Here is a 27,072-nt window from a genome sequence, read left to right as displayed (position 1 = left end):
AAACTCCCTCCTCCATTCACTTGTACTTAAAACATGAGGAAAATTTGGATAAATACCGCCCGGATTATATGCAGTACAAACTTTCGTTTTATATATGTTAAAGAATAAAAAATGGTTTATGAAGAGAAACCGGCCAAGCCAAATTTATCATTTATAATTGAGACCCTTGTGATTAGAATATAATGTGGTGGGCGTATCATTTATCATAGAGCCTTTTGGCCAAAAACAAAACCACAATTTTTCATTTCTTATTGAAAGACGAAACAGCCCAGAAATGAAAATCACAACACCAAAACGGAAGAAACAAAAGATGGCAAAACGACTTTGTCCAAAAAAAGGGAAAAGAAAACGACTACAAACAAAAACAATAAGAAAAACGACCTTGTTGGGTCTTTCCTTACGAGCCGTTGGGACGCACGTTTGCGCATATCTGTGGTCTAATGTCTCCTCAAGTCAGAAAGTGACTTCCTCTCAGGTAAAGCGGTCCGTCTGACCTAATCAATTTATGATGAGGCGGATCTCATTCTCGCGTTGTCTGCGAGTAATTCGTCGTCTGACCACTTTGAGTCTTGTCCGCATGTAATTATGTCATTGGCTTGAGAAATATATTCCACAAATAACACATATGGTGGTACTAGCTTGAATGTGTTGGTCAATTTGTGTTCCACACTGATTTCTTATCGCCTCACAAAATTCATAAACATGTACCTTGCATTTAACACGAAGTGACTAATTAGCTTTACAAGCATATAGAATTTGTTAGGAACGAGCTCTGAATTGAGAGACATCGCAATTCCATAACAATTATGTTATTGTTGGTCCGTCGCAAATCTCGCGGCCTGGTACTCCGGGACGAGGGGATGTGCGTCAACACGTGACGTCCTCCTTTTGTATGCGGTGTGGTTGTGCGCGGGCGTGCCAGCACGGTCTACCGTGCATCGAGATGGTGATGGGGTTTGGGTAGAAGATGTTCAAATCATGCGCCTGTTTGGGTTCGACTTTTAATCAAACGATTGTAGCCGAGAGAGGAACTGTTCTCGGCCGTCAGGGTCACGGCCTGAGCTACAAGGCTGTTTAGTGGTGGTGTTGGTGGTGGGTTTTAAGCGGTGCTCCGGCGCCTTGCTCGGAGAGCGACGGTCGTATGATATGTGGGGTGAATGAGGCGATAACAGGGAGGTGCTCTGGCGCCTTGAAAATCAAGGGTCATATGATATATTGTTGAATGGATTTTCCTTACAATCTACCACTACTCCTAGGAAAGCACGTAAAGGTATTGAAAGTGCATTACAGGAAAAATAAGTTGCTCCGTGGGAGGCTTTTGGTTTGGTGTTTGAACCCCTTGAACGTGGTCTTGAGTTTAGTATTTATAGGAGGAGTCCTGGAGGGCCAATCGAGGCTGAAAAAAGATCTGCTGATGGCACTGAAAATATCTCCATAGTGGAGTCTGATCGGGGCAAGTGGGTAGTCAAATCGGCATTTGGGATAGAGAAGCATAGTGGTGTGACCCCCATAAATCTCGGCAAATCTAAGCCACCGCCCTGATCGTGGGCTCTGCACTCTTGGCCGTGGGAACGCATTTAATGCTCTGGTCCAGTGGTTGGTGATCTGACCTCAAGCTGTGAGAATGCATTGTGAGAATGTTTGCGCCTAACCACTCTGATTCCTGTTACCAAATCCTGACCTCAATCACTTCCCTTCTGCCTCGTGCATTAAATGCTTCTTGCACGATGGTTTCTGCTGTGGCGGTCAGGGCACTACTTCATTAAATGGGGCGTGGGACCACGAGGCCACGTGGCAACTTGACCATAGTATCTTTGGCCGTGTCTCTCATGGACCTCGGCTTAGGCCCATAATGTCGTGGTTGAGGCCGAGAAGATCTGCCTTCGTATTTTCACGCTTTGAAAAGGCCAAATGTCGGCGAAGCGTGGCGTTCAGAGTTCATGAATAGGTGCCACGGAAGAAGAAGTCCCTTCGGCGACCGTGATTTATTTAGGCACAAGCGATTATCTAACACGCATTCAAATTTTTGATTTTATTTTTATTTTTTCTGAACATCATCTTTTGAACTATACCCACAGTTCAACTCCTTTGGCTCTCAATTAAGAAATTCGAGTTTAAACATCACTTTATAACTAGAACGGCACATGTTTTTATTTACTTCAACCCACACACTTCCAAGTGTTGCAGAATGAAGAAGGTTCTATCCCTATGGTCTAGATTAATGTTTTCCATGGTAATTTTGAAGAAGAATGGTGAAGGGCATGATGCAAAAGGATCTATGAAGAATTGTGAACATTAAAATGACAGTATTTGCTTTTGAAACTCATTCAGAGAGAGAGAGAGAGCTAGAGAAAGGGGATGACCTAGCTAGAGAAACTCATCTAAAGATGATCGTAGGTTTGCCTTTTTTCTACGGGTCACCAAACTAAACCAGATTGTTGGGTAACAAATGTGTTGTTGGTTAAACTCCAATTAATGACTGTTATAAAGGAGTTGCTCAGTGTCTCTTTCTTTTAAGTACTTAGCTGATTGGGACGACTTATAAGTGATTATGGATATGAGTTGGAGAGGATGGAAGCTTTGCATTAGTGCTTCAAAGATCATAGGCCTTTTGATTTATAGCAAATCAGTTTTAAGTTGGGTGTTCATGTTCTAATATGGTATCCATGTGCAATAATATGCATGCTAGTACTATGAGGGAAGTTGAGGATCCACCCCAAAACCCATTGGCAATGGGGGAATAGTTCAACTCCTTATAAGCCCTTGCTATGTTTCTCAAATTTCCAATGTGGACTTTTTACCTTCACATTCTCACATGCCCCCACACATGTGGCGAATTTTCAAGCCTAACACGTGGACAACACATTTTGGGTGACGTAGAGCACGTGTGGTCATTGGGCTTTTATACATGGGTTAACCTAGCTCTAATACCATGAGGGAAGTTGAGGTTCCATCCCAAAACCAATTGGCAATGGGGGGAGTAGCTCAACTCCTTATAAGCCCTTGCTAGGTTTCTCAAATTTCCAATGAAGGGCTTTTTAATGCTTTCTTAGTTATCTAATGGATCAAATAAATAGAGGAACACACAATTTTCAATAAACAATGAAATGTTCACGATACTAATCAAGTGCATAAAATGTTTCAATTTGGATGAAATTACGTATGAATGATCTTCAAATGAGAACCTAAAAATTGAACCGATCGAATTATAAAATTAAAATGTGGAGTAACTTTACTAACTGGTTAGAGCTGTGAAATTGGTACTTAGGTGACGAGGGGTAAATTTAAATGCTATTCAAACAGACATAGCAATATTCACACACTTTAAAAACTTGACCAAAGAACACACACACATAGCATACCAATCTGTACCTGCAAGCCTAGAAGATTACTAGTGGCAACCTAGGCACTCAGAAGGACATGTCAATCTAGGCATCCCCTGTGCTAGCAACAACTATGGTCAAAGTGTGAAAGCATCATAATCAAGTAAACAACAAACAGCAGATAATGATGACTAGTCAACCACCAGAATAGAGACCCAGAAATACATGAACATCATGCGATGACTAGTCAACTATCAAGAACACAAACTCAGAAAATTGTGAACAACAAAAACCAGAAAATTGTTCACCTAGAAACCCACCACTGGGAAAAACTGGGGGTCATCATCCAACTAGGCAATCCACTAAGCAAAGAAGATTCTTACAAAGAATACACAAGCAAGCTAAAGAAATCCTAGATCTATTTAGGAAACAAGCTATACCTCCTGTGCAATCTTCTTCTCCAACTTAGTTAAGCTAGTAACTAGTCCATCATGTAAGTGGCAGCTAGTCCATCAGCTCCTTCACTCCATGGCACAGGCGACTCAGCTTCGACGATCGAACAAACATAATGAAATATAGATTCTGACATGAAAATGTCAATTCCTTTAAGAAACCATACTCTTGAAGATATCAACCAAGAATCTGCTCTGGACTAGGAACGATGACTAATCATAATGAACCCAGATGACTAGTCATAATGAACCCAGATGTAGACAAAGAAGATGACTAGTCATAACTGAACCTAGATGTAGATTTTAAAAATCATTTTCAAAATCTCACAATGAAAAACCTTAGAGAATGCAGAGTATAAGTTTTACTCTCAAAATTTCTCAATGGGTGAAGTAGATTTCGAAAGTAAAAGTATATTTCAAAAGCTATTTGAAAACCTTATTTGAAAACTCAAACCATACCCAGCTGCAAATCCGTCACGAGAGAGAAGAAGAAGAAGACCACTCTCTCAAAGATCAGGACCTTATTCTCGGAGAGAAGATGTAGAGCAAAATCAAAACTCTCAAACCTTTCGAAAAACGTGAGACAGCCTCTCAAATCAAAACCCATTAGTCTACTAGCTCCTCCTCTCTCTCTAGTTATATCAGAATTATGTAAATGAGAGAGACCAGACGCAGCCCAACCTTTGGTAGGTCAGAGAAGTACTTGGTAGCCAATGATTGGACTTTTACAGCTAAATAATCATGTGTGCAATCCAAATGTTGGAAATATTGGCCCATATGACTAGTCATGACTTGTCACCTATGACTAGTCATATCGATGTCGAAAGGTAGCAAATGCTGATTTGGCCTATATGACTAGTCATCTCACAAAGTATATGGATGCAAATGCTGATTTTCCTATTGATGCTCATTATAAATGAATGGGTTTTGTAGCAACCCAATGCCTAATTTAAAGATGAGCTAAGAGTTACATGAAAGATTACATTTGGCAAGCAAATTCTAACAATCTAAAACTAACAAGCTGATAGTATTGTTGTCCATATACTTATTAATGTCGTGGCAGTGAAATTGAGTCGAAGGACGGACACTAGTTTGCCAACTGACCTATCACACATATACATGAATACAATGGTGGACCTGAGAGGTGTAAATAGGTGCAGACCTCCCACCCAATTTTAGGATGACCGTTCTGCTATTGCTTAGGTTGTATGAGCACTGTGCATCTTCTTCATGTTAAAAGGAATTAGTTATGATGATTTGGATTCAGGTGGAGCTTAGTTCTTTTGGCCATCAATGATTGTTCTTGTGTTACTAAGCTAATTGTAGCTATTTTTGGACTATTAAGATTAATAATGCATCATTGGTTATCTTTTGCCTTACTGTTTTGTTTGTTTATAGCTTTTTTCTGTTCTTGGGATTTTGTCAAGCTATATGGTTTTATTTGGACGACCTAAAGACCTAAGTCTTTTATCTTTTCCCACATGTTCCCAATTTTGCGCACAAAATGAAGGTTCATCTTGCTTTGTGCTTTCTCGAAATTTGACCATGCCTGATGCATCAAATTTTGCAATCTTGATGCTAGGAGAGCTTTTGCACCATGGTATGTAAAGAGAACTTTAGTGGTTGCCCCTTGGTTTGATAATTGTGTTGCTTGAACTATGTCAATTAGGGGGAGTTTATTTTTAATGTAATATCTACACATAGAATTCAAACTCGTTCACTTGATTTTCATTGCTTTGGGTATGATTACTTGAAACTAGTGATCCATTTTTTAATCTCTTTAGTGTAATGCACTTTTGTGATCATTGGCTATTTAGGGAGAGTGTGTTGAGTTAGTATGCCAAAGGTTGATAATCCTTTATCTGATCTTATACTCAAGGGGAGTATGTTTTGTAAGGGATGCCATATTTAGGGGGAGACTTTTGTTTTTGGCCAGACTGTTTACAATTTGTATGTGCAACACTTGTTTGTCTCTCTCTTGATCTTAATGAATCTCATTGATTTTCTCCTTTGATAGTTATGCATATGAATGTGTTGATGTTTTCCCAGTCTTGTATGTAGTTGCCTTTTTGTTCTTTCCATGAAAAGAAGGGGGAGAACACCCAACCAATTTCTGTGATTTTACACTTCCTCTTTGTCAGGAGGTTGTGATTTTTTTGCAAGTAATGCTATTTGACTAATCACAATGACCTAGTGACCTATTCTAGTTAATTTCCAGATTTCATTGGTTCTCTAACCAATTTAAGATACCTCGACCTCTCTTGGACTTATTTTGGAGGCAAGTTTCCAAGTCATCAGGTCTGAAATCTTACGAACATGCAATATCTTGATCTCAGCTGCAATTAATTTACTAGTATTGCAGAAAATTTCAATTGGATCTCTCTAATAATAAAATTTCAGGGTCGCTTTCTTTCTTGTGTGCAAGTGTTGCTATGAATTTATCGTTTCTTAATCTCTCAAGCAACAGTTTTTTTGGAGAACTTCCTGATTGCTGGAACCATTGATTCGGACTTCTCCGATTAGTATGTATTAATTCCAGCCAGTGCGAATGAAAAAATTTCCCAGCCGAAGCGGACTTGATTTTAATATTTACAGCTGTTCAATATCGACTCTCTCTTAAACAAACACTTTTCTACCCCTAATTTTATGAATTGGACACTCCTTAACTTTGTCTTGAATAAATGTATGACTTTGCTTTGGTCTTCTGTCTCTGTGAATATCACAAACTGTGTCTTGTTTGTAAGAACTTGATTGGGACTTCTCCAAACATTTCTGCAGAGTATTTTAAATCATAACATTTGCAGAAAGCCAATTAAATTTCTTTCTTTTCTGTTCTCCATCTCATTCTCATTGTTTTGCAGCCTTATGCAAATCCTGCCAAACTATCTTAAACATTTTCTTATCAAAGTAATAAAATATTTTTATATCCATGTATACGTTATAATAAGACAGAGACGTGCGAACTAAAGCCTAACTAAGAACAACCAATTTCAACCACATTTATTATTATTATTATTACCAATAAGAAACAATGAATAAGCTAGGAATCAATCTTTATATGCCGAGACTAAGTAAATCAATATGGTGGCCAACTACCAGATAAATAATTCCAAGATTGATTCAACTACTGAGTCAAGTTTATTGAGGATGGCAACGGGATCGGTCGGATTTTCCCCCCACATCTCTATCCTCATTATCTTAGTGAAGCAAAGCCGAGTCAATACCTGCAAGTCAGTTCGAGTTATTAAAAATCTAAGTCAATAGTTGCATGGGGAGAAATGGCAAACTCATTTGTTAAGAATTGGCCGGCATTCTAGAAGGTACTATCTAATAATTTGAAACTTATTTGTTAAGAATTTGCTCCAATGCATAAAAATAAAGAACAAAAACAAAGTTGGGTTCCATTTACCGCACGTCCTTCAAAGCTTCTCTCCAATATAAAATATAATTGATATTGAAATATAGGGACTTGTCTAATGATTATTGAACATTTTCAATAATCATTTCTTTGTAATTAGTATCTCCTATGCAATCGCGGAAAATACCGGGCAGAAACTAGTCAGGCAAAGATAACCGCAAGCAGCACCATCTAGTTCGCTTTAATCCAAAGAAACTACTGGAGGATGCCTGCGAAATTATTTCATGGTGCCAAAGTTAAGAGCATCAATCTATCCCACAAAGGGTAGCCTTTAGTCGCCCCCGCCAACTCATCACTTTCTCGTTACTTTCTTAATTTTACCTAACTTTATGCTTGGACTATAACTCAATCAATATTCCGTATTCCAAATGAATAATTCCAAGATTCATTCAATTACTACATGAAGCATATCATTGTTGTGGACCCGCATTTGACGGACTCCTTATAGTTTTGTCTTGTATGAACATGTTCTCTTCATGGGGTTCAAAAGCTCAAAAACAAGATTGTTGCAAATGGATAGGAGTCTATTGCAGCAACCAAATTTCTTCACTTTCCCTTGTTTCCACAAGGAAGACAAAAAAGCAAGCAAATTAAGTCAATGATGTGTAATTTTATTCTACGAAATTAAATCAATGAGACACATTTGGCTACATTTGTATAGAGTTACTAATCGTCCCTATCCAATAAGACATCAAGCATGATGATGTGTCTCTTTCTGCTCTATTATATCAGACAAAAAATACAAAATATAATGCGTCTACAAAGAAAAAGGAAATATATTTTGAATTTGCCTGTGTCTTACTAGACAAATAGTCTGAAACATCGGTTAATTATGTTAATTCTTGTCTCTAAATATATCATTTTGTAAGTTAACAAGATAATGCAAGGTAACCACTATAAATAATTAATGCTTGTCAGCAAATATCCTTCACCAGATTTCCATGCATGCTTTATTTGGCTGTGCTTTACCTTTGTCCTGAATAGTTGTGCTTCTTCATCTTGATCATGACTCTAACTAACATTTATCATGAGAAGCAAATATACTGCTTCAAAGTCTTGTATGCAATTGTGGTGCTTTTACTACACATGAACAATCCTTGCATTGGATGCAGTGAGAGGGAAATGCAAGCCCTCCTTGCATTCAAACAAGGCCTCGTGGATGACGACAATCGCCTCCTTTCATGGGGAAGAGAAGTGCAAACCAAAGACTGTTGCCAATGGGACCGGAGTCTTACTGCAGCAACCACACTGGCCATGTTGTCAAGCTTGATCTTGGAGGCCAAGCTTTGCAAGGTACGATTAGTCCTAAACTCGTTGAGTTGCAGCATTTGGAGTATTTGAACCTTCGTTTCAATAATTTCAGTCGGAGCCAAATTCCAGAGTTCATTGGATCTTTGAGCAATTTAAGATACCTCGATCTCTCTTATGCAAAATTTGGAGGTGAAATTCCATATCAACTTGAAAATCTCACACACTTGGAATATCTCGATCTCAGATCGGATGGATTTATTTCTGCAAAAAACCTCAATTGGCTCTCTAATCTTTCTTGTCTAAAACACTTGGACCTCAGTTCTACTAATCTCACCGGTGTTGTTGGTTGGCTGGAAGCAGTTAATATGCTTCCTAAATTAAGATACTTGATATCATGGGGGTGTAATCTTCCTCCTCCAATTATATCCTCTGTTTCTGTTTTGAACTCTTCTAAATCTCTTGTTCGTGTCGATCTCTCCTACAACAATCTTAACTCTTCAATCTTTCAATGGCTGTCCGGCACCCATACCAACCTTGTTGATCTTGATCTATCTTGGAACAATTTCACCGGTGGTGTTGGTTGGCTAGAAGCAGTTAATAGGCTTCCTAAACTAAGAAACTTGATATTATCTGGGTGTACTCTTCCTCCTCCAGTTATATCCTCTGTTTCTGTAATGAACTCTTCTAAATCTCTTGTTCGTGTCGATCTCTCCAACAACAGTCTTAACTCTTCAATCTTTCAATGGCTGTCCGGTACTCATACCAACCTTGTTGATCTTGATCTATCTGGGAACAATTTAAATGGTTCCTCAATTCCTGATGATTTCGGAAACATGAGCTCTCTTGCATATCTTGCTCTCTCTGGTAGCAGACTTAAAGGAGGGATCCCAAATTCGTTTGCCAAGTTATGTAGTCTGCGGCATTTGGACCTTGGGAATAATAGCCTTAGTGGACAACTTTCAGACATTATTGACATATTGTCTAAATGCGCTCAAAACACATTAGAGTATTTGGATATCTCTAATAATCATGGCATCATGGGTTCAGTGCCTGAAAATATTGGACACATGTCCAAGTTGGAGGTTCTTGAATTTAGTGGGAATTCTTTGGAAGGAGTGATTTCAGAAATCCATTTCTCGAAACTTTTCAAATTAAAGTATTTGGGTTTATCCTCTAACTCTCTATCTTTAAACTTCAGTTTTGATTGGGTTCCTCCCTTTCAGTTGCAATCAATGACATTGAGGTCTTGTAAGATGGGGCCATCTTTCCCAAAATGGCTTCGAACTCAGAAAAGTGTTTTCAGTCTTGATATTTCTAATAATGGAATTACTGATACCATTCCGAGTTGGCTTTGGGATTTGTCACATCATGTATTCTTCATGGATCTCTCTCAGAATCAAATTAGAGGAACAATTGGAAATTTGAGATCGGAGTTCCCACCTAAGCTAAATGTGAGTTGGAACCAATTGGAGGGTCCAATCCCTTCAACTTTATCAGAAGTTACTTTTCTAGATCTCTCCAATAATAAATTTTCAGTGGCAGCAGCTTCTTTTTTGTGCACAACCAAGGATAGTAATTTAACTTTTCTTGATATCTCAAGCAATCATATATTCGGAGAACTTCCGGATTGTTGGATCCATTTTAAAAAATTAGTCTTTCTTGATTTGAGCAATAACTCTTTATCTGGAAAAATTCCTACCACCATGGGGTACTTGTTTAGCATTGAGACACTAAAACTAAATAACAACGGATTTGTGGGAGAGTTGCCTTCACAATTGAAGAATTGCAGAAACTTGACACTTTTTAATCTTGGGGAAAATAAATTATTGGGATCAATACCTGAATGGTTAGGGGCAAGTCACCCAAATTTAGCTATCCTTATCCTTCAATCTAATCACTTCTATGGAAGCATCCCACCACAATTATGTCATCTCAAAAGTATTCAACTTTTGGATTTGTCAAAGAACAACATCTCTGGAACTATACCCAAATGTCTCAACAGTTTGACTACTCTGACTCAAAAAGGAAGTTCAAGTCAAACTATCCAACATTCCTTTAAAGGTAATTCTGGACGCATAAGCTTTTATGAGGTTTATGATGATGAAGCATCTTTAATATGGAAAGGATTGAGAGCTGAATTTAAAAGTATTCTAGGACTTCTAAAGAGTATTGATCTCTCAAGCAATAAGTTGATTGGGGAGATTCCTAGTGAAATCACTTATCTTGTTGGTTTGATTTCTTTAAACCTGTCGAGAAACCAATTAACAGGTCAAATACCTTCAAGGATTGGAAATTTGCAGGAGTTAGAGTCTCTTGATTTATCAAGAAACCAGATAAATGGTAGAATTCCAACAAGTCTTTCTCGGATAGCTCGTCTTCCTAAGTTGGACTTGTCAGAAAACAACTTGTTTGGAAAAATTCCAATAGGCACTCAACTCCAAAGCTTTGACTATGCTTATGGTGGAAATCCTCTGCTTTGTGGAGCACCACTCCCAAAGACATGCCCTGAGGAGGAAAAAGGTCCAGGACAACCTATGTTGGTGAACCAAGACAGCCAGGATGGGCTCATAACGCAAGGATTTTACATCAGCATGGGGCTTGGGTTTGCTGTTGGATTTTGGGAGTTTGTGGCACTCTTCTGCTCAACAGGTCATGCAGATACACATACTTCAATTTCTTGACCTTTTTGAACGATTGGCTGCACGTGAAGGCAGCAATCACCATGCAAAGGATGCTTAATAGATAAATTGTGGTAATTCCTACTATCTTCCTCACATACTATTTATGAAATTCAATGATATACAAGTTAGTTGTTCTTGACCCCAAATATGCGTGCAGATTTTACAGAATCAAGACACTAAATGACTTTGTTGCCCTCCAAAACTAAGGATTCTCTCCTTTTGTAATATAAAAGGAACATGCGTTATTTTGTTCACTTGTTATCGTCATTAGACTCATATGGTTTATGTGATTTATCTTTCTCAATCTTATGGGTTGTTTACCTTCGTCTTTAGCGCAGACAGACACCTTTAAGACGACATGCTTCCCTTCAATTGAAGATCCCCGCGACGAAGGACTGCTCCTATATTTGTACTAGCTTTCAAGTATTTGAGTGATGATAAAGGATCTCTTTGAAATATAAAACATCTTTAGTAAATAAGTTGTACCATTATTTATAATTGGAACTTCTACCATGAACTATTTGGTATGTTCTGATGCACCTCATGGTTTTTCTGTGATTCAAGCAAGTGTTTTTTTTTCAATGTAGACGATGAATTGCCTTTTACTGTATTGCTCTTATGAATAAACCAATGGAATTTGAGTTCAATCCCATAAATGAAGGATTGCTAGTCTGGGAAATGCACTTTAACATTATCTTTCATCTTGACTTGTTTGCACCTGAGTGTGCTTTTTTTTGGGGGGGGTCGTAATCAGAGAAATGCATTAAAAAACCCAAAACTTGAGGAACAGATTACAGGGAGAAGCAAACTAAATTAGAAAACAAATTCAGGAAAATTCTAGCTAATACAACCCAACATATGTTTAGCAAAAAGAATCTTCCTGACCAAACAGGTACAATTAGAAAGGTGGGCATAGTAGCCCATCCGACTCCACAACGTGAACTAAAGAAGGTGGTGGCTGATTAGCCCAGCTTTGCAGCTCTGCCGCTCCCAAACCAATCTTTGCCGCTACTTGAGCCGCACAATTCAAATTTCTAAGGATCCATGCTAACTTTTCCACCGAGTCCAGCCACTAAAACCTTTTCTATAATAACCCTACCGTGGCCCCCGTGTATAGCCAAATTAAGCATGGGCTGAGTGTCTCACCTTTACAAGGAACTAGGCCTAGGCATGGTTTGGGACGGGTCAGATTTTGGATGATCTGTGGGCCGAACCGATTAAACTCACGGTTCTCAAGTCGAATCGGGTCAAAGTATAAAACTGAAGTTGGGCCTACCCAATTGAGTCTAGTTCAGTTCTGGCTCTTTATTCGGTTTTGGGCTTTGGCCCAAATAATTTTTTCCCCTTGAAAATGAGCTATTAAAACAGGCCCATTTCAAATTTTTTTTTCCTAAAGCCTAAATCTATTAAAACTTGCTCAAATCAAATCGCTTCTTTCTTTTTTTTCTAGAATATCAAATCATGCATATTCAAGTATAATTCATCCATCATTCTAAATTATAATCTAAGTAGATCCATCACAAATTAATACATCATCAACAAACGAATCGGAATCGAAACCGGACCGGAACGGGTTCAACCCGAACCGGATAGTTTTTGAATTTTTTTTATTAAAATCAAATCGAATCAAACTGGATGAATAGTACTTGATCGATTCTAATTTGAGGCAAAAACCAGTCCAACTCGAACCGTGCCCACCCCTAGTATATATACAAACAAAAAAACCTGAAGACAGTCCAATCATTCAAGTGGGAATTGTAAAGTTAGAAAATACAAGTATACAAAACACTTAAATATTCAATAGTTACATGTCTAGAGCTAAATTTATTTTAAATTTATTTTTTTCCCATAAACACCACCAAAAGTATGTTTGGTTATCAGAGTCTAGCCTCTAACATCATGGCCAAACATGTTACGTATGCATACACTAGTTTTAGAATTTTAAAGGCACAAAAGATGTGTTTTGTGATTTAAAGGGCTTGTGCATCAGCTTAGTGTGTTGATTGCCAGCATATTCTTATTGTAGGGCTGCCGGGAGATCACGTAGGTGGCGGGTGAAGTCTGTAGTGACCAAATCCTTGGGTGTGTGAGTAGCAACACTCAATTTTAAATCACTTAGGCCCGCTATCTCTTGAGTTGAGTTGGATTGGTGAGCCTTTGCATGTTATGGACTAAAACTCGGGTGACCCATTATTCTTTACATAGTGTCTAGTTGAGAAACCTCTTAAACATATTAGTAAGCATTTTCATGTGGAGTACAATAAATCAAAGTAATGTTAATCTTAATCCTTCCTTCAAAAAAAAAAGCAATGTTAATCCAATTTCATTTTTCTTGATGATTGTTCAAAGGCAACTAATATTTGTAGTTTAAGTATTTAAAGGTATTTATAATTGCACTTGAGGTCGTGTGCTCGGTTCTTCGTTTTTCATGGAAACTATTGAATTTCATCCATAACCATAAGAGAAAAATAAAATCATAATTCAGAAACTAGATGGTCAACTTATAACTTATAACTAAGTTTTGAAACCTTTATTTTTGTAGAATGAGAATGCCATTGCCATTTCTGCTAGAACGTACAACACTATCATTGCAGTGCGAAAACATTTCCACCTGCATGCATGTGTCTGCAGTACTTGAGTATACTGATTAATTTATTAGTCTAAACTCCTGTGATTGCTTGTTTCATAGGGAAGGGTGGATCTGAAAATGCTCCAGTTGAATTTTATCAAAGACAAAATTGGCAGCTGCCTCAGTATAATGAATGTCATCCCAACTGACAATTAAATATTATTTATATAATATTCAATGCTCAAATTGATTTTTGAAGCCCGATTGGCTTTCATTTGATCCAACTTTCATTTACTAAGTGTGAGACTTCCTTACTTATAAATAAAGACCTTACTCTTTATTCTGTCTACTAATTTTCGTATACTCTAATTTTCTTAACATGTACATGGGATTTTCCATTCTGATTTCGATACTCGTCAGGATGAGAGCAGATGTGAGGCATGCCTCTTTGTGGTGGGTTGTGTGGTAACCAAATTAAGTCAAAACCCTAGGTCAAATAATTCATTCCATTTGGGGATTATTTGACCTAATTGGGAATTAATCAACCTAATTGGGAGTTACTCAATTTAATTGGGGGTTACGCAATTAAATTGAAGACTACCTAATTGGGTTGAGAATTGATTCCTAATTCCTACCCCGATTCTCAATTAAATGAGGAGTTACCTAATTGAAATGGGATTTGATTTGATACCTACCACAATTAGGGATTTGATTTACCTAATAAATCAAATCCCTAATTAATCAAATCAATTCCATAAAGGGGAGGAATAATTCCCTTCCATCTACGGAATTATTCCTCACGAAACCCTAACCTCCAAAACCATTATAAAAGCATAGCCACACACAATGGTGGAGGTACGTCTAAATTCCTACTGAAACTTGCAGAAATCATTTCTCACAAACCCTAGCCACCACTTTCTTTCTCTCCCTTACACAAGGCTCCGGCCACCACACACGGCTCCGGCCACCCGGTTTTCCTTGAAATACCTTACCTAACTTAGGCATCGGAGAGGTCTTTGGCCAACACCCGGTGTGGTCCTTTTACTCCGATCTATTTTGCAGAGAAAAGAGAAGCGGAAGGCGAAGGAATCTTTGTGAATATTCGTGGGGAAAATCATTCCCTCAAATTGGTGCTTTCATTGAGAGCACGAGTTATACTCAACGCGTGCTCAAGGAATCCGTTCCTCCTATTTTCCAATCCACCGAAGCCTTCCAAACAACCATGGTTGGAAGCATGAAGACGAGAGGCAAAACCGCTGCGATGGCTAAATCCGCGACGGCCCAAAGCCACTCCACCCACGGTCCCGCAATCGACATGGTGGCACCACCACCTCTCACCACCGCACCGGCCACCGCCGCCGAACATGGTGGAACCTCCTATCAAGGCGGGCTTGTTACCACCACCGACTTAGGCCCGGTCTTGGAGCAACTCGCGATCCCTTCATTGCCTCCACGCTCGACACACGCCCCGCGCACACCTCTAATGAAACCCTAGCCCGTGTGCAATTGGGCTCCACACACTTCTCTCCTCCTGATCCACGAAGTCAAGCGGACCTTAGTCTGAGAGTTGACCAGCTAGCTCGGAGAATGGGCGACCAAGCGACCTGATGGCGACTCCTCCACCAAATCGGCTTGGCTCAAAACCTTGGCCTTGGACAACTGGCGAAGAGAGAAGGATGGGCGAACGCATGCCGGCGGCAACTCAACGGGTACCCAGCAGGTCAAGCAGGAGTAAGCGAGGCAGGCGAGGACAACAACTTGATCGGCCTACGACATGTCACAAGCATCTGCGAGCCCCTCGGAGCAGATTAAGTTCGAGGAACAACATGCGCGAGAGGCTAGGCCCACGACAGCGTCCCACGCCCGCTTGGGACGCGAAATGTACTTCAAAGGCTAGGCCCCCAGGAGGACAATCGGACAACCATCGTGCGAGGATGCGTGAAGAAAGGCGCTCAGCTGTCCACTCGCAAACGAACATTCACGAGGCTACGTCCCGGGGTGGTCAACCGGATAATCCTCACAATGAGGACGCGAAGAAAAGGCGCTCCGCTGCTCACTCACGAAGAGACGGCTCTCGTCGACCAGCCACGGAGAATCTCTGCAAGCGCGATCCACCAACCGCGCCTAGGCGCGCGAAAGATCAACCCCAGCGGACTCGGGAGGAGGTCACCAACGCGTCGCCCGGAATCGCGAAGGTCGCCAGCGTGATCGACCGGCAATGTATGGAGGGCGTTGAGAAGCTTATGAATGACCGGCCGAGATCAAGATCGGTGGGAACCTCGGCGATGCACTCGCGAGATCGACCGAGCAAACCCACACCTTTCCCGCCGAAATCGACGGCCGCTCCCCGGCGATTCTCCACCCTTCGTTTACACACTTCAAAGGGACTCCGATCCGAGAGTCACCTAAAACACTTCAAAGTGTCATGATCCTCCACAAGGCCGACGACGCGTTGATGTGCAAGGTATTCGTAGTGACCTTGCGAGGAGCAGCCAAGATTGGTTCCACACCTGCCATCGGGTCGATCAACAACTTCAAGGAGTTGGCTTACGTCTTCACCAAAGAGTACACCTCTTACCGGACGATCAAGAAGAACCCTGACCACCTGTACAACCTGCGCAAGAAGTCCGACGAATCCCTTCGAGATTACATCAAGAGATTCAAAGCAGAAAAGGCCAACATTGTAGGATGTGACGACCGGATCGCATCATCGCCAAGAAAGGCCTCCCGGTGAACACGACTTGTACCGCGGTGACTATCACTCCCACCAGACTCGCGGAGGTCTCACGCGACCGCGAACGCCACGCGCCTGGGATGACGATCGAATCGCCGCAAAAAGTCTACTAAGCAGGGAAGATCAACCGACTAAGCGGGCAGGTCAAAGAAGCGATGGATTTAGCAACAAGAACAAGGATAAGCGCAGGTCACACCCACAATGAGACGCTACAGCAGGAGAGAACTACACCAAGTTCACCATCCCCATACATCAAATCTTAGCCCAAGTGAAAAACAAACCTTGGGTAAGAAGACCGCCACCCTTGAAAAGAGATCCAGACAAGAGGGATACAAGCAAATCATGTGCCTTCCATGGGACACACGGGCACACTACTAATAATCGCCTCGCTTGAAAGCACACCTTGAAGAACTCGTGAAAGAGGGTCACTGCACGGAGTTCATCGCGAAGCGAGGCCATCCAGCGGATTGAAGATCGAGACACCGCCAAGGAACCGCCTGAAGGTCATAAGGATTAACACAATCTTAGCCGACGCCAAGGGGTCGGGTGACCGACAAGGAAAAGAATAGGAATATCAAAGCAGGCCACTATGATCTCTCAAGTCTCGATGACCTTCCACCAATGAAGACGATCCTATAATCGGCTTCCAAAAGAAAGATCGATCGGCCTCGACATGCCACATAAGGATGCCCTTGTCATCACCATACAAATCGCTCGAGCCATGGTCGACCGAATCCATGCAGACGAGGGCAGCCAATATCCTGCAATCGCCCATCCGGCGATGGGCTTGGAGGCAAGATCAACAAATCAGCCGGATCGTGGCTTCAATGGCGCAACAACGGTTACCGTGGGCACAATAGACCTTGACGTCTACTCCCCACCGTAGTCCGCTTGCAAACGCTTCATGGTCATTAATGAGGTCTCACCCTACAACGGCATTCGGGCGGGCCATGGATTGGCATGATCAACGCGTCATCACCTCGCCACACATCAGAAAATTCGGTACCCAATCCTCGGGGCGGTGTTGGACAAATCAACGATCGTGCAATGGCGAGGAAGTGCTCAGCCAAGGGTCAAGAAAAGCAAGCAAGCAGCAGTTCCTCCCGATAGCAGCGATCCCGAAGGAGGTGGAACAATCGAACCATGCTATCTTATAGCAATCAAAGCGTCGACCAAGCCGAGGAAATCCGTCCCGAGGTCTTTCTTGAAGAAGGATGGAAGCCCGAGGAGGACATCGAGTTAATACCCTTGGATCCCGACCAGCCAAACGAGAAGGTGGAACTTACCACTTTCCTCGAACAACAAAGATATGTTCGTATGGTCGCCGTCGGACATGTCCTGTATTCACCCGAACATCATATGTCACCGACTCACGTCAACCCCGCTCGCAAACGGTGGCGCAGAAGGGCGCAACTTCGCACCGAGCGGGTCGCCATCATCGAAGCGGAGATTGATAAACTCATAGCCGCCGGCTTCATTGAAAAGGTCTCCTACTCGGAGTGGCTCGCTAATGTTGTTCTAGTGGCAAAACAAGAGAAGGGAAAGTGGAGAGTCTGCGTCGATTACACCGCCTCAACAAAGCGTGCCCAAAACAACTTTCCATTGCCAAGAATCGACCAACTAGTGGATTCCACTCGGCAATCAGCTACTCACTTCATGAACGCCTACCCGGCTACAACCAAATCTTGATGCGAGGATGACAAGGCGAAAACTTCTTTCATCATCGAGAGAGGACCTCTGCTACAAGGTCATGCCTTTTGGGCTGAAAAACGCCGAGCAACCTACCAAAGCGGTGAACAAAATCTTCAAGGAGCAGATCGGTAAAACTATGGAGGTGTCGTGGACACATCTTGGTCAAGGCCCCAAAGCGTGCGATCACCTCAAAAACCTCACGAGGCATTCACTGCTCCGATGATCGCATGAAGTTGAACCCAAGTAAATGCACATTTGGTGTATCCTCCGGCCGATTCTTGGGATACTTAGTCACACAACGAGGTATCGAGGCACACCCACGTCATATCAAAGCTATTCTAGAGATGAAGTCGCCTTCCACAGTGAAGGAAATACAAAGTCTGACGGGCAGAGCAGCGGCCCTCAACCGGTTCCTCTCAAGATCAACCGACAAGTGCAAACCATTCTTCAAAGCTTTGAAGAAAGGACAAAGAGACAAATGGGATGAGGAGTGCGAAGTAGCTTTCCAGAGTCTCAAGGCTTATCTCACTTCACCTCCCCTTTCAAAGCCACCCTCGTGAGGACTTGTTCGTGTACTGGTAGTGTCCAACTCACGGCTCGGCTCTCATCGAGAAGAGTGGGCCCAACATCCGTATTCTACACGTCAAAAGCTCTCCTCGAATGCAGAGACTCGTTACCCAAAATTGGAGAAACTCATTTTGGCTCTTGTAGTTTCCGCGAGAAAGCTACGACCCTACTATCAAGCTAATCGAGTCATCGTCATGACCGACCTTCCTTTGAGATCAATCCTTCATAGCCCTGATGCTTCTCAGCGACTCATGAAGTGGGCTATAGAGCTAAGCCAATATGACCTCCTCTACCGGCCAAAGCTGCAATAAAAGCCCGAGGCTTTAGCTGACTTTGTAGCGAGTTCACCCCATCGGCGAAGAAGAGAAATGGTCAACGAAAAGAAGGAAAGTTCAAAGCGAGCGGGACCTGCTGAACCTAGCCAACCTAGAGACACGTGGCGATTGCGGGTAGACGGGCGTCAAACCAAAAGGAGCTGGAGCGGGTGTCGTCATCATCACCCCGGATGGAACCTTGTTAGAGCAAGCTATCATGCTTGACTTCCCTCGAACAACGAGGCGAATACGAGGCACCGCCGCTCGCGGCTGCGCTTGGCGAAGGAACTCGCAATTAAGAAGCTAGTCCATCTACTCAGATTCCCAGCCGATCGCGAATCAAGCCTTAGGTGAATACATGGCGAAGCACCCAAGGATGATCTTGTACCTTGACAAAGTCCAGGAGCTATTGAAGGCATTTCCTACCTTCACCATCCAACAAGTACCCCGGGCAGAGAACGACATGCGGATGCACTAGCGCTAGGGTCGCGTTGGATACCCGGACGCCCATCCCGGTGAACACCTTGACCGCCAAGCATTGAAGAGGTAGAGCCAATCGACACCATGCGGGTTGACGAGGACCCCAGGTGGCAAGACCCCATCATTGACTACTTAGTGAATGGAAACCTACCCGCGGACAAGTCCGATGCTAGGAAGGTCCAGCAGAAGGCCGCGAGATACTATATGCACGACAATAAGCTCATCCGCAGATCATACTCCGGCCCTCACCTTACCTGCATAAGATACCCTCAAACACTTGAGGTCCTCTGCAAAATTCACGCGGCGAGTGTGGCAACCACTCTGGGCAGGTCACTCGCCCGAAGGCCTGAACGTAGGCTACTTACGCCTACCATGCGCCACGACTCCGCTGAATATGTCAAAAAGTGTGATCGTTGCTAACGATACAAGTCAATTCCTAATTTGCCTGCCGAAGTTTACCATCCGCAAAACAGTCCATAGCCATTCATGCAATGGGCCATCGACTTAGTGGGTCCCTTGCCACCGGCGCCCGCCAAGAAAGAAATGATGATCGTCGCCACCGACTACTTCACTAAATGGATCGAGGCCGAAGCTCTATCCTCTACTAAAGAAGCGGATGTGGAGCGATTCATCTGGAGAAACATCATATGCCGATTTGGCTGCCCACAATCGCTGGTCACTGACAATGGCTCACAGTTCATTGGCAAGCATATCACCGCCTTCTTTGCGAAATACAAGATCAAACAACACTTATCCACTCCGAGATATCCACAAGGAAATGGGCAGGCCGAGGCATCTAACAAAGTCATATTGGACTGCTTGAAGAAGAGGCTAGAAGGCGCCGAAGGGAAATGGGTGGATGAACTCCCCGGAGTACTATAGGCTTATCGCACCACCAAGCGAAGGTCAACTGGTGAAACCCCATTCTCCCTCGCCTATGGGACGGAAGCAATCATCCTCCTCACATCACAGGTCCCCTCTATAAACCTCGAGGTGGGCAGTGTTGACCAGAACTCCAAGCAAATGAGGCTCAACCTTGACCTACTTGAGGGCGAACGTGAGAAGACCATTATCCGAGTCGCCTCCTACCAGAGTAGTTGAAGTCTTACTACGACAAAAGAGCTAAGGTCAGACAATTTCAACCAGGCGACCTCGTGCTAAGAAAGGCTTTCATCACCGCACCAAGACAAGGGTCGAAAAAGATGAATCCCAACTGGGAAGGCCATTATGTGATCAGCCGGTCCGGGGGCAGAGGAAGCTACACATTGGACACCATGGATGGGAAGCAAATACCACGACAATGGAATGTTCACCATCTCCGAAAGTATTATCCATAATGCTTCCTCATGACTACTAGAAGTTTCAAGTTTTGTACTCAGTTATTTTCATTTTCGAATAAAGGACTGTAATCTTATGAATATCAATATAAGTTCAGTTTCTCATTCCAAAATGTCTTATCTGCCTACAAAACACAAGCAGATTGCCCATAAGCAGCGTCCTAAGGAGACGCAGGCGGCGACCAAAGCGTCCTTCGAGACGCGGCCGTAAAAAGTGTCCTAAGGAGACGCAGGTGCGCCAGAATTTCTTAAAGGAGGTCTCCATGCCTTCGGAAGTATCGAGTTCCTATCCATTTCCTAAGGGAGGCGGATAGACACGATTGCCCATAAGCGGCGTCCTAAGGAGACGCAGGCGGCGACCAAAGCGTCGCCGGGAGACGCGGCCGTAAAAAGCGTCCCTAAGGGAGACGCAGAGTGCGCCAGAATTTCTTAAAAGAGGTCTCCATGCCTTCGCGGAAGTATCCGGTTCCTATCCGTTTCCTAAGGAGGCGAGGATAGACACACGATTGCCCATAGCGGCGTCCGCCGGAGACGCAGGCGACGACCAAGGCATCCTAAGGGATGTGCGAATCGCCGGAGCCTCTTAAGGGGGCCCCTGACACTCGCCACTTCCTAAGGGAAACCATCCTAAGGGATGCACAGGACACGCCAAGCCTCTTAAGGGGGCCCAGGCACTCGCCAACTTCCTAAGGGAAACCATCCTAAGGGATATGCGGACACGCCCGGAGCCTCTTAAGGGGGGCCCTGGCACTCGCCACTTCCTAAGGGAAACCATCCTAAGGGATGCGCAGGACACGCCCGGAGCCTCTTAAGGGGGGCCCATGCACTTGCCAACTTCCTAAGGGAAACCATCCTAAGGGATGTGCAGGACACGCCCGGAGTCCCTCAAGGGGACCCAGCACTCGCCGACTTCCTAAGGGAAAACATCATACGGATGTGCGAGTACGCTGGAACCCCAAGGGAACCTGTCACTCATAAATCTCCAAAGAAGAAGTGCAATTAAGATAGAAGCTGATTACTTAATAGTTCACAGGTCGATATGCAAATTGAAAGTTGAGAGTAACAACTGAAATTTCCATAACAAGATGACCAACCGGCCAAGTTCAACAACAAGAATATGGTCAAAAAGGACCAATTATTCAAAACAAGAAAGCAAACTACAAAAGCTGAAAAGAAATAAAGAATTCTTCATCTACTCTGAGGCGCCGACAGGAGACCTCCGAGTCGCAGCCTCTTCAAGGCGTCCACGATCAGCTATGCCTTCAGCAGCCTCATCCGCCATCATCTCTCCAACTTCTTGCTCTTCGGTTCCTCCTTCCGCACGGGGTGAATCAGGGCGAGTGTCTCGATGTCTACATCATCAATCGCATACAAGGGAGTAGTCTCATCCGCACAGGCAGATAGCCCAACTTGTACGCGTCTATGATGGCTTCAGACTTGGATTTTTCTGCGGACTTGTGGTATGCGTGAAATCTAGCCAGGAGCTTGTCATAGCTAAGGGAGATGTCGCATTCTTACGCTCAAGACTAAAGAAGGCATCTTTGCGACTAACCAAATCAGTGGCAAGAGAGTTGAGCCAGTAATCCTTCTCGGTAAGGGAGCTTTTCAGCCGTCGAAATCATTGCCCTCAAATCATGCGCTTCTTCTCATAACGGGCTGCTCGGCAACAAGATGGTCGCCAATTCAGATTCTTCTTCTCCACCGCTAAGTCGAGCGTAAGAGGGGCAACAATGATGAGTTCCAATGGTCTTTGCAGCAAAAACCAATCCTTTTGAATCAGATGGAATGTCGCTTCCCTTTGTTTTTCCAAGGAAAGGCTCGAGAAAGTGCCAAGATCGCTTTGCTGACGAAATGTGATCAACCACCAAGACATGAGGACGGGTTCGATAGGAAGTTCGTCTTGAGCAGATCGACACGCATGCATCCCCTGCAGGGTTAGACTCATCCACCTTGGGACCAACCACCGTCGCTGAAGAAGAACCCTTAGCCCGAGCAGATGACTCTCTCATCTTCTTAGCCTCCGCCAACTTCATCTCCAAAGGAATCAATGATACTGAATCAACTCCACGCTTGACTGCCCACGGTTCAACAATTTGGATCATAAGCGACCTCCCACTTCGATCTCATCTTTCGACCGATGCGGATTTACTCAAACTTCGAGGAGGAATGTCTACATCTCTTTGACGCTCAGCAGAACTAGGCGGACACGAGTTGTCTCACGAAGCACGCCATGGTTTTCGAGCGTGTCGGCAGGAGGCTCGGGCAAAACACCCGAGCACCGCGCATACCACCAACCTTCGTGCTATCTGCACCCTCGAGATGCTTGACCTGGCAGATGATGACGGAGCAGACCCCACTTGAGTCTTCTCACAGAAGGAGCCTTGGCTTCTTCCTCGGTGGAGACCCATTCTTGGCATGCGAAGAAGTGGCTTCACCTCCGGAAGATTTGGTAGCACCTTTCTCTTATGTGGAGATTCAGAACACTCTTCCTGCATCAGAGGCGCATCGTCGGTCGGGCCATTCCGCTTCCACATTTCGACATCCTCGGCAGGGGCAGACCACCGTCTACCTCTCGGTACTCGCTCAACAGCCAACGCCACTCGCGAAACTTTTGAGGGATGTTCAAAGCACGACGGACCTTAGCCATGTCTGGTCCAAGCTCCAATTGCTTGCTGATGTCATTCACTATAAGCAGAAGACAGAAGTTAGTCAACCACACTTTAAGAAATTCAAATAAAAAGGAACGTATCAAAAGTCGCAAAAGACATACCATGGCAATAGGTGACGGGAACAAGTGGGCCGTCACGAACGTCGCCCTCCCACCGTCCGCTAACTTCCAACACGTCGTCATGCCAAGCGTGATCTCCCTGACTAAGACCGTCGAAACAGCTTGGTCTTGTAGGTGCGAACTTGGGCATACTGCTCAAAGTGCCTCACCTCGAAAAAATAAAAGAACTCGCACAATGTCGCTCCAAAGTGAAGAAACGGCTGATTCTCGAAGCACATGATTGCCCGGTAAACATTGGGAGTACATCGGCTCGGAGCACACTCCATGGCGCAGAACACCTCCTTGAAGAGCTTCGACAACGGGAATTTGAAGCCCAAGGAAAAGTAAAAAGGACGGAAGGTAATGACCCTAGCGCCGGGATCATTCGCATCTACCAAAGGCTTGCTATCAGCCCAAGACTTCAGTAGCTTGACCTGCACGTCATCTAGAATGGCAGATGTGAAGGCAGCCCGCCACTTCAGGAATCGAGCATCGGTCGTCACGCGGTGCAAGTTGGCCACGAATTTCTTGCTAGGCACTAGGGAGCCTCCCCACAAGTATAAAGGTGCTTGAGAGCTTGGAGCCTTGCTACCGTCCCTGGAAGACATAGTTGGTCAACGAGTGGCTGCCAAAAAAGAAAGAATTCTACAAGTTAGAATACCAGAAAAATTCGCAAGTCGAAAGGAAAAAAACAGCAGCAAGAACAAAAAATAAAATAAAATTGGGCTGCTTGGATCAACCTGTCGAGAGAAGGATAGCCCAAACAGTGCTCGGTACAGGCCCAAGTCGCACCAACACCACGCAGCCCGGTAACTCCAACCCCGAACGCACGAGGCCCACCTCCACTGCGCGGCCCACGTCGCGCCAAGGCCCATCGCGCATCCTTCCGCCGCCCGCCCGCTCGGCAAAGACCATGCGCACGTGGCGGCTTGCCTAGCGCAAGCCCACGACTCACGCTAGCCCAATTCCGCTCACTCAATGCAGCAGGCCGAGCCTCCGACCTCCACCAAGCCCAACAAGACGCCACTCGAGCCCACCTCGCATGCCAGGCTTAGGCACCTCCAGACCTCCATGCTCGAGCCCCAAAGCGTGCAACTTCAGACCTCAATGCTCCAACCCGTGGGCATATCTCACTAACCACGCCCCATGTCTCACAGCTCCAATGACTAACTAGAAGATACGGACCAAGATGCTAAAAGTCAGAGACACAAAAATTCTTCTAGGCTAATTACCTTGGATGGACAGCAAAGATGAAGTTTCAAGCACGCTGGGAAAGCCCTCCAAAGTTTCTCTCTCTCTCACTTACAGAATTGGTGGAATAGACTTTTTGATGTGAAGAATAAATTGGAGGAGCCCTACATTTATAAGGATCAAAATTCCTTGACCTACAAGGAATCGCAAACTCTTTCCAACTTGGGAGTTCATAAAATTGGCAAGTCAAATACCTCCTCTACTCAGGAGCCCAGGTCCACGAAGGAAGCCCAGTTACAGCTGGACAACCCAACGGATCATTTACATCTCCTACATGCCACCATGCGCCATGCAGAAGCTGGAGGGCATTTGTGGTAACCAAATTAAGTCAAAACCCTAGGTCAAATAATTCATTCCATTTGGGGATTATTTGACCTAATTGGGAATTAATCAACCTAATTGGGAGTTACTCAATTTAATTGGGGGTTACCCAATTAAATTGAAGACTACCTAATTGGGTTGAGAATTGATTCCTAATTCCTACCCCGATTCTCAATTAAATGAGGAGTTACCTAATTGAAATGGGATTTGATTTGATACCTACCACAATTAGGGATTTGATTTACCCTAATAAATCAAATCCCTAATTAATCAAATCAATTCCATAAAGGGGAGGAATAATTCCCTTCCATCTACGGAATTATTCCTCTGAAACCCTAGCCTCCAAGACCATTATAAAAGCATAGCCACACACAATGGTGGAGGTACGTCTAAATTCCTACTGAAACTCTGCAGAAATCATTTCTCACAAACCCTAGCCACCACTTTCTTTCTCTCCCTTACACAAGGCTCCGGCCACCACACACGGCTCTAGCCACCCGGTTTTCCTTGAAATACCTTACCTAACTTAGGCATCGGAGGGCCTTTGGCCAACACCCCCCGGGTGTGGTCCTTTTACTCCGATCTGTTTTGCAGAGAGAAAGAGAAGCGGAGAAGACGAAGGAATCTTTGACGAATATTCTCGTGGGGAAAATCATTCCCTCCAGGTTGCACCATGTGAAAGATTAGAAACAAAACCATAAGCACAACGAAAGGCAACCATTCTATTAGTACCATAATAACCATATCCCGCAACTGCCTTAATATAGTTTCCATACCATATGTATGCTGCAATAAAAGAAAAATGAATTAAAAAAGTTTTGAATCCATGCGGAGTGAAATCAGCATAAATTGAATGCCAAAAGTTTCATTGTAGGTGGAAACGAAAGTTTAGGGGGTGGTATTTGCAAAGACTTGCCATTTCCATTCAATGGCATGTTGTAAATATCTCAAATATAGTGGCTGCAAGGTTTGCTTAACTGCCCGCACAGTTGGCTTGGTGGACCTCAATTGATAAGAGGAAGGATGGGGACTGCATCCAATGTGCACTATCGAAAATGGACCTATATCTAAGAATTCCTAATTATTTTCGAATTGCACTTTCTCGAAACTGACGGGTATTAATTTGTTTACTTTGATATTATTAGCTCCGTTATCTTAATCTGTTTAATTTCAATTGAAGTCTTGAAGATTGCAGATATGTACAAATATATACAGAAGATTATGAGTGAATTTGGAATGCTTACTATGAATAAATATGATTTTGTATTATTTTTAATTACTTGTAAGAACAATTGATTCGAACTTCTCCCATTTATGTATTTTTTCCAGCTATAGTGTTATTTTAATCGACCAAAGTACACTTACCAGACCAACAACGTGAATGCCTTAACATAGGGCCCACTTAACCATTAAAGTTCTATTCACAAAAGTTGCACCAGAGACCCTAAGCCTGGCCCATAAGCCCGAAATTTCCACAAGTCTTCTTGTCCATTAATCTCAAGTCTCAAGTCAATTTTTGGCCACTTGCATCTTGGAAATTAGTGGCCAACTTAATTTCTAGCAGTAACAGATGTATGATCTGTTTTGGTCTTCTATGTGTGAATGTGTCAAACACGTTATGAGGATATAAAATCATTTAAATAGGAAATAATCCAATCTCAAGTTGAAAGGAGGTGCCAAAAATTAGTGCGTGCTTTTCATTTTAGCATACCAGCAACATCCCACTTGAACAAGATAAGTCACTTTTGAAAAATATGGTTTTGGTAAAGATAAGTCACATTAACTGTGGCACGTTAAAATACCATCTCTTTCTGTAATTACCCAAAGCCTCCTTAAAATCCCGCACCCAATTGTTCTTAGAGTCCTTCTCAACGTTCCTGTATGTTAACACAAAAATCCTTTTAGGAATTTGATT

General features: G+C 43.4%; 1 protein-coding gene across 1 annotated transcript; it reads left to right on the top strand.

Annotated features, from left to right (window-relative positions):
- The first annotated feature begins 8,159 nt into the window (after window positions 1-8,159).
- On the top strand, window positions 8,160-11,728 carry LOC148917281 (receptor-like protein EIX2). Its single transcript, XM_089052158.1, is given in 2 exon segments — window positions 8,160-8,417; window positions 8,420-11,728. Coding segments are annotated over 2 exon segments (2,925 nt in total). The 5' UTR covers window positions 8,160-8,198; the 3' UTR covers window positions 11,126-11,728.
- The last annotated feature ends 15,344 nt before the right edge of the window (window positions 11,729-27,072 follow it).

This window comes from Prunus mume, linkage group LG5 (assembly GCF_029339155.1).
Source record: "Prunus mume cultivar Tortuosa linkage group LG5, ASM2933915v1, whole genome shotgun sequence".
NCBI lineage: Eukaryota > Viridiplantae > Streptophyta > Magnoliopsida > Rosales > Rosaceae > Prunus > Prunus mume.
The sequence above is the reverse complement of the archived record's forward strand: the minus strand, read 5'-3'. Positions and strand labels throughout refer to the sequence as shown.